This window comes from Salvelinus sp. IW2-2015, linkage group LG10 (genome assembly GCF_002910315.2).
Source record: "Salvelinus sp. IW2-2015 linkage group LG10, ASM291031v2, whole genome shotgun sequence".
In the NCBI taxonomy this organism is placed as follows: Eukaryota; Metazoa; Chordata; class Actinopteri; order Salmoniformes; family Salmonidae; genus Salvelinus; species Salvelinus sp. IW2-2015.
In genome coordinates, this window is record NC_036850.1 from 17,684,661 (window position 1) to 17,695,138 (window position 10,478).

Consider the following 10,478-nt stretch of genomic DNA (forward strand, 5'->3'; position numbering starts at 1 on the left):
AAAGGAATTAACCCTATAGACGCTCCTATAGAGAGGAAAGGTATTAACCCTATAGAGAGGAAAGGTATTAACCCTATAGACGCTCCTATAGAGAGCAAAGGTATTAACCCTATAGAGAGGAAAGGTATTAACCCTATAGACGCTCCTATAGAGAGCAAAGGTATTAACCCTATAGACGCCCCTATAGAGAGCAAAGGTATTAGTAACCATTACACTATCATTAACTCTACCCCAAACCTGACCCCAACCCTGACCCCGTCCCTGACCCAACCCTGACTCCGTCCCTGACCCCGTCCCTGACCCCAACCCCGACCCTGACCCCATCAAGAGGTAATTGAGGAGGAGACTGCTAGTAGCCTATCACTCCAACAAATATAAGCATTTCTCTACACTCGCATTAACATCTGCTAACCATGTGTATGTGACCAATACATTTTGATTTGATTTGACCTGTGCCTTCCAGTAGTGCTGCGTAGTGCAGTGATAGTCCAATCCTTCAGACCCCCATCCAGGGTGTGGCAGGGTGCCTAGTGGTTAGAGCGTTGGGACAGTAACCGGAAGGTCGCTAGTTTGAATCCCCGAACTGACGAGGTAAAAATCTGTCGTTCTGCACCTGACAACCCGTGGATGTCGAGTAAGGCATCCCCCCGCGTACCTCTCTGATTCAGAGGGGTTAAATGTGGAAGACACATTTCAGTTCAATGCATTCAGTTGTACAACTGACTAGGTATCACCCTTTCCTTTCCCTTTCACAAACAGTCTTTCCTCCATCTCTCTCCCTCCAGGTGACACCAGCAGTACGGTCTCAGCTCTCTGTTACACGGTTCCTAAGTCAGCTAAGGGTAGCAGTCCACACGGCCTGGAGTCTGGGTCTGACTATAAGAGTCGAGGTATGACTGTTGACAGCAGGGTCATCTTCGGCCCCGGCGTCTCCATGTCCACCTGCGACGTCAAGCTCATCGACGACAGCGAATACGAACTCTCCGAGGAGTTTGAGCTCCACCTATCGGACGCCTCGGATAACACCCGTGTGGGTGATGTCAGCGTGGCGCTGGTGGTTATCCACGGGCCAAATGATGCTTTGACGGTATCCCTGGGCAACGCTACGTTTACGTTCAGCGAGGACGCCGGTGAGAGCTCATAATGCATTATATAGGCTCACAGCAGGTTATAAAGGCTAATAAGCAGTTATTAAGCAGTCTACATGCAGTAACAGTGTGACTGAGGATAGTTGTATATCTGGTGACTTTACAATCTACGATCTCAGATTTGGCGCTATGCTAGAGTTAAACGGTCACATTTCTACATTCAATTCTTCAACAATCAATATACTGTATATCATCGCTTGAATGAACCATTGGAGAACAGGAAGTATAACTCTGACCTCTGACCTAACACCCTCTAACCTCTGACCCTTGATCTCCAGGCACCATCGAGATCCCAGTGCTGCGTCAGGGCAGTGACCTGTCGTCAGTGACATCTGTGTGGTGCGCCACGCGCCCCTCTGACCCCCCCTCCGCCACCCCCGGGGTCGACTACATCCCCTCCTCCAGGAAGGTGGAGTTCAAAGCCGGAAAGACTTTGGAGGTAAAGAAAATTACCATTTTTTAAATTGTTTTATCGTCTAAAATACCAATGTCAGCGATGTAATAATTTTTCAAAAAGATTTTAGTCGTGTGTTGCTTTTTGTATTGAGAGTAGGAATTTTGTGTCATGGTCCGTCTCTTTCCTCCCTCTGTCTCTCTCTCTCTCTCTCTCTCTCTCTCTCTCTCTCTCTTCTCTCTCTCTCTCTCTCTCTGCTCTCTCTCTCTCTCTCCTCTCTCTCCTCTCTCTTCTCTCATCTCCTCTCCTCTCTCTCTCCTCTCTCTCTCTCTCTCTCCTCTCTCTCTCTCTCTCTCTCTCTCTCTCTCTCTCTCTCTCTCTCTCCTCTCAAATTCAATTCAATGTCAATTCAATTGACTTTATTGACATGGCAAGTTATTAATTACATTTTCAAATGATACATATCGAAAATTTCAATAAAATAATATATGTATATATATACACAAAATATATATATATTTATATATAAATAAATGGGGACAACAGCAATAATAATAGTAGTCTAGTGCGACATCAGGAAACTACCATTAATAACAGCAACTTACAACAACAATATAATCAGAACAACAATACACTTAAGCAAACAGTAGTAGACCAGTGCAACGGACTAGAAGACAATGACTTGAAAGACAAAACAAAACTAAGCTAAATGAAATATTAAACATTACGTTGCATTTTTCACTTGGCTGTCCCTGTTACAGCTATGTATGACAGAGGACACATATGGTGGCTCAAACGCACATTTTTGGCTTTTCACGCCAACAAATATGAAATTTCTTCATCTTTATAGTTTCAAATTCTTTGTTATTGAATTATAATTTTGGAAGAAATATGCTCTTAGGTCTGAGTATTGCTCACATGTAGTAGAAAGCCCACTTCTGTCTCCTACCTCTCCCCTGGACAGAGTGAGCACAGCCTGTCCTCCCTGGCCAGCCAGGTTTGTCTTGACGACCGGTCTCTGAAGCTAGACTCGCTCACTTGAGTCTGTACCTAGTCAATTTTTTCCTCAGTTTTCTATCAGTCACAGTTCAGATATCTCCTTTATCCATTTTACGTCTGTTAACGCCAAATAGCCCATTGAAGTTTAGCTTTGAATTTTGTGTTCTTTCCAATAGGTTATATATTTTCTTTTGTTTGCTGATGATTTGGTTGGCCAGATTCTCTAGGCTGTCCCGAGGCTCTATGGGGGTGTGTTGGATTGAATACTGAGCCTCAGAAACCAAGCTGCTGTGAGGAGCTTCTTCTTCTGCGTTCCATCTCTTGACATGTTGTAGTTGAGCTGTTGGTGATCGGAATTTTAGGGGTCAACTTGTCCTTCTCTCCTCTTCTTCTCTCTCTCTCTTCTCTCTCTCTCTCTTCTCCTCTCCTCTCTCTTCTCTCTCTGCTCTCTCTACTCTCTCTCTCTCTCTCTCTGTCTCTCTTTGTTCTCCTCTCTCTCTCTCTCTCTCATCTCTCTCTCTCTCTCTCTCTCATCTCTCTCTCTCTCTCTCTCTCTCTCTCTCTCCTCTCCCTGTTCTCTCTCTCTCTCTCTCTCCTCTCTCTCTCTCTCCTCTCTCTCTCTTCTCTCTCTCTCTCTTCTCTCATCTCTCTCTCTCTTCTCTTCTCTCTCTACTCTACTCTCTTCTCCTCTCTCTCTCTGATCTCTGTCTCTCGTCTCTGTCGTCTCTTCTCCTCTGTCTCTGTCTCTGTTCTCTGTCTCTGTCTCCTCTCTCTCTCTCTCTCTTCCTCTTTCTCTCTCGATCTCTTACTCTGCTCGTCTCTCTCCTGTCTCTGCTCTCCTGCTTGCTGCATACTATCTCTGTTCTCTCTCTCTCTCTCCTCTCTCTCTGGCTTCTCGCTCCTCTCCCTCCTCCCTCTCTCTCTGTCTCTCCTCTCTCTCTTCACCTACTTGTCTCTTCTCTGTCTCTCTACTTACTCTCCTCCTTACTCTCTTTCTCGCTGTCTGCTCTCTCGTTCCCTCTCTCTCTGCTCTCTCTCTCTCTCTCTCTTCTCTCTTCTCTCTCTCTCTCTCTCCTCTTCTCTCTCTCTCTCTCTCCTCTCTCTCCCTCCTTCCCTCTCCCTCTCCCTCTCTCCACCCAGACGTGCAGTCTGACCATCATGGATGACATTCAGAACCCAGCCATGGAGGGGGCTGAGTCCTTTGTAGTGTTCCTCTCCTCCCCTCATGGGGCCGTTCTTCTGGAACCTTTCCAAGCCTCCGTGGTCATCACTGATACCTTGGACCGTACGTACACCCCTACACACACACACACCTGTCTTCTAGAGCAGAGGTTTTCTAACTTTTGTTGCCCAGCAACCCACGCACAGGTAAACCGGCGACCCAGGGACTCCCAGCAAAGACTAAATAAAAGTCACATCTAGATCACAGTCTCCTGGAAGCAGTTGAACTCCTTCTGAAATTGTAAGTTTTATTGTACAGTACTTCAAATCCCCATTCATTTTCCCACAATTCCCTCCTCCCAGTTCCCAGCATGCAGTTTGAGAAGACGGCGTACAAGGTGACGGAGAAGGAGGGCGTGCTGGACATCCCCATCGTTAGAACGGGAGACCTGACGGTCGAGTCCTCTGTCTGCTGCTTCACGCGCACCATGTCTGCCAGGGTCACGGACGACTTCGAGGAGAGGAGGAACGCAGACGACTCACGTATCGCCTTCCTCAAGGGAGAGAAGGTAGGTTCTTTATCAAGCCCACAGAGATTCTTCACAGGAATGGTGTTATAATAGTTGGTACATATAGTGCAGTGTTAAAATGTGTTAAAAAACTCTGTATAGAGCCCTACCAGACCAATACAATTGGCTTTGATGTTATGCTGATGATGATGATGATGATGATGATGATGATGATGATGATGATGATGATGATGATGATGATGATGATGATGATGATGGTCCAGGTCAAGAACTGCACAGTGCACATCAACGACGACTCTGTGTTCGAGCCTGAGGAGGAGTTCCAGGTGCATCTTGGGACGCCGCTTGGGGACCACTGGAGTGGAGCCATGGTGGGAGTTAGCGGTGTGGTCACGGTAACCATCACTAACGCCGAGGACGGTAAGAAACACACAGGTTTCCCTCATCTCAGTGCTTCTCTTTTTTATAGCAGGTTGTTTACATATGAATAGAGTGACAGACTGGCTGTTGATAGTTTGTATTGTATGTCATGTATTGTATTGTATAAGGTAATGACATTGTAAGACATTACAAACAGAAACTGTTGATAGTTTGTATTGTATGTCATGTATTGTATAAGGTAATGACATTNATTGTAAGACATTACAAACAGAAACTGTTGATAGTTTGTATTGTATGTCATGTATTGTATAAGGTAATGACATTGTAAGACATTACAAACAGAAATTGCAAACATGTCATACTTTTACATAGAAAAAAGCCCAGTCATTGTAAAAATGAATTGTATGTTTAATTTCACATGTTCATTATAAAGTGAACATTTATATTGTACCACTCCAGCCCCCACCATAAAGTTTGAGCAGACGTCGTACCAGGTGCGGGAGCCCCCCGGGCCAGACGGCATCCAGGTGCTTCACATCAAGGTGGTCAGGACAGGAGACCAGGACCGCACCTCCAAGGTCCGATGCAGCACCCGGGACGGATCAGCCCAGTCCGGAGTGGACTACAACCCCAAGAGCAGAGTCCTCAAGTTCACCCCTGGTCAGTAAGACTTAATGAGGAGGAGCATTATGGGTAGTGAAGTACATCTGTCTACAAGAACTTCATAGCCAATCACACTGCTCTTTAGTGATTGTTCAGACTTGGTGCTGTGCATTTTTAGTCACCCCAGTTTCAAAGGGATTTTGACAGGAAATGGAATATGTTTTTACATGATTGAAGGATGTTACATCACATAAGTAAACATGACTCAACTTTTTTAATTTTTTTATCTTTCCATGAAGGCATGGACCACATCCTGTTCAATGTGGAGATTCTGTCCAATGAGGACAGAGAGTGGCACGAGTCCTTCTCGTTGGTCCTCGGCCCTGACGACCCAGTGGAGGCGGTGCTTGGAGAGATCACCACGGCAACAGTCACCATCCTGGACCAGGAAGCTGCGGGGAGTCTCATCCTTCCGGCCACGCCTATAGTAAGGAACGTGGCTCACATTCACATTTAAATGGAACTGGTTTTAGTATTATGCTTATTACAAAATCATTCAGGTAAAATTGCCTCATGTAAAGTTGGAAATTGAAATTGTAAATGAATTCTTTAAAGATTGTAGCATGTTTTCTGAGATGAATCCTATCTTGAGATTGACTTGTATTGATTCTGTCAGTGCTCTCTGACAGCTAACTGTCTTTCATCAAAATGGAACTATGAACTTTAACCTCACTGTCACTCCCCCAGGTGGTATCTCTGTCAGACTATGATAACGTGGCTGAGGTGTCTAAGGAGGGCAGTAAGAAGCAGCCGTCGCCCGGTTACCCCCTGGTGTGTGTGACGCCCTGTGACCCCCACTACCCCAAATACTCTGTGATGAGGGAGCGCTGCGACGAGGCAGGCATCAACCAGACCTCTGTTCACTTCTCCTGGGAGGTGGCTGCCCCTACAGACACCAACGGGGCCAGGTCACCCTTCGAGACCGTNAGGTCACCCTTCGAGACCGTCACTGATACCACACCATACACTGGTGTTAACCATATGGTGAGTAGTAGTGGTAGTAGTGGAAGTAGTGGTAGTAGTGGTAGTAGTAGTAGGAGTAGAAGTAGTAGTAGTAGTAGTAGTAGTAGCAGCAGTAGTAGTAGTAGTAGCAGCAGCAGTCGTAGGAGTAGTAGTAGGAGTAGTAGTAGGAGTAGTAGTAGGAGTAGTAGTAGGAGTAGTAGTAGGAGTAGTAGTAGTAGGAGTAGTAGTAGTAGTGGTAGTGGTAGTGGTAGTGGTAGTGGTAGTAGTAGTAGTAGTAGTAGTAGTAGTAGTAGTAGAGGTAGTAGTAGCGGTAGTAGTAGTAGTAGGAGTAGTAGTAGGAGTAGGAGTAGTAGTAGTAGTAGTAGTAGTAATAGTAGTAACAGCAGTAGTAACAGCAGTATTAGCAGTAGCAGTAGTAGTAGTAGTAGTAGTGGTAGCAGAAGTAGTAGTAGAAGTATTATTAGTATATTAACCATAAAGTGAGTACGGATTGGAAGTTGTGAGTAGAATGTAGAAGTTCTGTTTGTTGTGTGTGAAGAGAGAGTTCTGTTTGTTGTGTGTGAAGAGAGGGTTCTGTTTGTTGTGTGTGAAGAGAGGGTTCTGTTTGTTGTGTCCCGGGCTTCTGTGTATGAGCTACAACTGGTGGTTCCACATGCATGATTGATGATGAAGATTGCTGATGAAGATTGATTGACTGTCTGTATTTAATCAACAGGTCCTGGACAGTATCTATTTCTCTCGGCGGTTCCATGTACGCTGTGTGGCTCAGGCCCGGGACAAGTCCGGCCATCTTGGAACACCCCTGAGGAGTAACATAGCAACCATCGGCACCGAGTGTTCCATCTGCCACACCCCCGTTACCACGGGAACCGCCAGAGGGTTCCAGGCCCAGTCGTTCATCGCCACGCTGAAGTACCTGGACGTCAAACACAAGAGGCATCCGAACCGGTGAGCAGGGAGGCATTCACACAAGTAACATACACACATACACACAGGCACTCACACAGGCACTCATGTACATACACAAATAGTGATGGGGGAAATCGATACGGTTACATATCTGGATTTTATTTTTGATGGTATATCACAACATAATGTTTGAGATAGTAGGCTGTACCTGCACCTTCATCTTGTTTTGTATACTTTTATTTATCAGACTGTTTATTTACCTGAATATGATAGCAGGAAAAGACCTCCATATGGTTTATAATAGTTCTAGAACACCTCCATATGGTCTATAATAGTTCTAGAACACCTCCATATGGTCTATAATAGTTCTAGAACACGACGGCAGCTCCACGAGCGACCGGACGAGGACGGCCAGGCTGGCTGACGATCTGCTGCTCTGCTGGCATGACGGATCTGGCTGCTCATGCTGGTGACAGCTATGGCGCTGGATCTGGCGCTCATGGCTGGCTGACGATTGCTGCTCATGGCTGTCTGACGATTGGCTGCTCATGGCTGGCTGAACGGATCTGGCTGCTCAGGCCTGGCTGACGATTCTGGCTGGCTTCGATGCTGAACGGATCTGGCTGCTAGGTGCTCGGATTCTGGCTGCTCATGGCTGTGCTGACGGCATCTGGCTGCTCATGTGGACCTGGCTGACGGATCTGCTGCACGGCTGACGACATGCTGCTGCACAGCTGAGATCTGGCGCACATTGCGGTCTAGATTGCTGTTGGCGGCTCTGGCAGATCCTGTCTGGGTTGGCGGCTCTGCAGATCCTGTCTGGTTGGCGCTCGGCGATTCCTGTCTATCGCGGTCCTCCGCATCACGTCTGGTTGGCGCTTGCAACCTGTCTGGTGGCGGCTCTGGCAGATCCGTTCTGGTTGCGGCTCTGGCAGATCCTGTCTGTTGCGGCTCTGGCAGATCCTGCTCTGAGAATGGCTCTAGCGCGGTGTCCTGACTGACACGAACGCCTCATGACGGCCGGACAGACGGGGCCTAATGGCTCGGGGCAGAACGGATGGTCTAATGGCCTGGGTAGACGGATGCTCCGATTAATGGCGCTGGTAGACGGATGGCTCAGATGGCGCTTGGGTAGGTGGCTCAAGATGGCGCGGTAACGGACATTCAGGCATCGCTGTGCAGACGGCAGACTACTTCCGGCTGAGGCGCACGTAGGCCTGGTGCTGGGTCCGAACTGGTTGGTACCGGCTGGGAACGCATCTCAGGGCTATGCGGGAGAAGGAACAGGCATACTGACCTGGAGCGCACATTAGCTAGTGCGTGTGCCGGAACTGGTGTACGGACTGTGGACACGCATCTCCAGGGCATAGTGCGGGACAGAACAGAGGCGACAGGACTTCTGGGAACACAGCCGAAGGCTTGTGGTGGTTTAGCACTGTGTAAAGGCGCTGGAGACACGCACCATAGGGCTATGCTGAGGAGGCAGGTAGTACTGGTAGGCGGGGAGGTGGCGCCGGAAATACCGGACCGTGCATGCGTCTGCTCCCTTGAGGCGCCGAGCCTGCCCAACCTTACCTGGTTGTATGCTCCCGTCGCCTGACCAGTGCGGGAGGTGGTGGATAACCCGCACCGGCCTATGTAGGCGAACCGGGAACACCTGCGTAAGCCGCTGGCCATGTACGCCGGCCCGAGGAGACGCACTGTGACAATGCGTTGGCCGCTTCATGACAGTAAAGGCTTTCACGTTCGTCTAGGCCCGCCGATACGTGGAGCTGGAATGTACTCACCGGGCTATGCACCGTACAGGAGACACCGTGCATCTACTGCGTACACGTGGTCTTGCCCTACTCTCGCTCTCCACGTAAGTACAGGAGTACGAGGCGCAGTTCCTACCTAGACTTCGCCACACTCCCTTTAAGCCCCCCCCAGAAATGTTGTTGTAACTCAGGCTTCCAGCTTGTCTCCGTGCTGCCTCCATCATATCGCCTCCTCTCGCTTTAGCTGCCTCCAGCTCTCGACGAGGAAGCGACTATTCTCCCGTTGTGCCACGCCCCTTACCATCCAGTATCTCCTCCCATTCCAGATCCTGTTGTGGTCTGGTCCTGTGCCGCTTTCATGCCGCCTTGGTCCTGTATTGGGTAATTCTGTACGATCGTGTGGAGATGACGGACCAAACGCCAGCATTAGGAAAATAGCCCATCTCCTTTTTATTATGAGAAGGAGAACCAAAACACAAAAACACTATACAAAACTAACAAAACAAACAAACGACCGTGAAGCTATAGTAGTCACATACAGGTACAAACGTATTAACATAGACAATACCACATCAACGAAAAGCCCATGCTACCTTAATGGGCTCCCAATCAGAGACAACAGAAATCAGTGTCTCAATTGAACCATTCAGGCAAACCATAAGACTCTCCTAGACAAACTTACACCCACATAGACACAGTAGACATTACACTCAACACAAACCCAATACATTGACACCAACACCCCTTGCCATATAACCACCCAAAACCGATAAAACACAAACATTCCCCATTCACACCCTGACCTAACTAAAATATAATAAAGAAACAAGAATACTAAGGCCAGGGACGTGACATCTAGAATATAGCTAGAGTGATCTACTATTATAGACCATATGAGGTGTTCTATAGAACTATTATAGACATATGGAGGTGTTCTAAACATTGAATCCAATGGAGTGTTCTAGAACTATTATAGACCATATGAGCGTGTTCTAGAACTATTATAAACCATATGGAGGTGTTCTAGAACTATTATACACCATGATAGAGTGTTCTAGAACTGTTATAGACACATGGAGTGTTCTAGAACTATATATGACCATGGAGTTTCAAGAACTTATAGACCATATGGAGGTGTTCTAGAACTATTATAGACCATAGGAGGTGTTTTGAACTTTATAGACCATATAGAGGTGTTCTAGAACTATTATAGAACCATAAGAGGTGTTCTTAGGAACTATTATAGACCATATGGAGTGTTCTAAACTATTATAGCACATGGAGTGTTCTAGAACTATTATAGACCATATGAGGTGTTCAGAACTATTATAGGACCATATGGAGGTTCTAGAACTATTATAAACCATATGGAGGTGTTCTAGAACCTATATATAGACCATATGGAGGTTCAGAACTATTATAGACCATTATGGAGGTGTTCTATAGAACTATTATAGACCATATGGAAGGTGTTCTAGAACTATTAGTGCAGACTAACCATATGAGGTGTTCTAGAACACTATTATAGGACCCATATGGAGGTGTTCTAGAATATTATAAACATCATATGGAG

At 46.9% G+C, this 10,478-nt stretch overlaps 1 protein-coding gene across 1 annotated transcript in view; it reads left to right on the forward strand.

Annotated features, from left to right (window-relative positions):
- The window catches only part of fras1 (Fraser extracellular matrix complex subunit 1), a 16,571-nt gene extending 9,380 nt beyond the window's left edge, over window positions 1–7,191 (forward strand). Inside the window, exons 9-17 of the mRNA XM_023995071.2 lie at window positions 786–1,130; window positions 1,427–1,587; window positions 3,682–3,826; window positions 4,066–4,271; window positions 4,496–4,652; window positions 5,073–5,273; window positions 5,516–5,703; window positions 5,964–6,260; window positions 6,955–7,191. Of these exons, the coding sequence (XP_023850839.1) occupies window positions 786–1,130; window positions 1,427–1,587; window positions 3,682–3,826; window positions 4,066–4,271; window positions 4,496–4,652; window positions 5,073–5,273; window positions 5,516–5,703; window positions 5,964–6,260; window positions 6,955–7,191 (1,937 nt within the window). The remainder of the gene's footprint in view (window positions 1–785; window positions 1,131–1,426; window positions 1,588–3,681; window positions 3,827–4,065; window positions 4,272–4,495; window positions 4,653–5,072; window positions 5,274–5,515; window positions 5,704–5,963; window positions 6,261–6,954) is intronic.
- The last annotated feature ends 3,287 nt before the right edge of the window (window positions 7,192–10,478 follow it).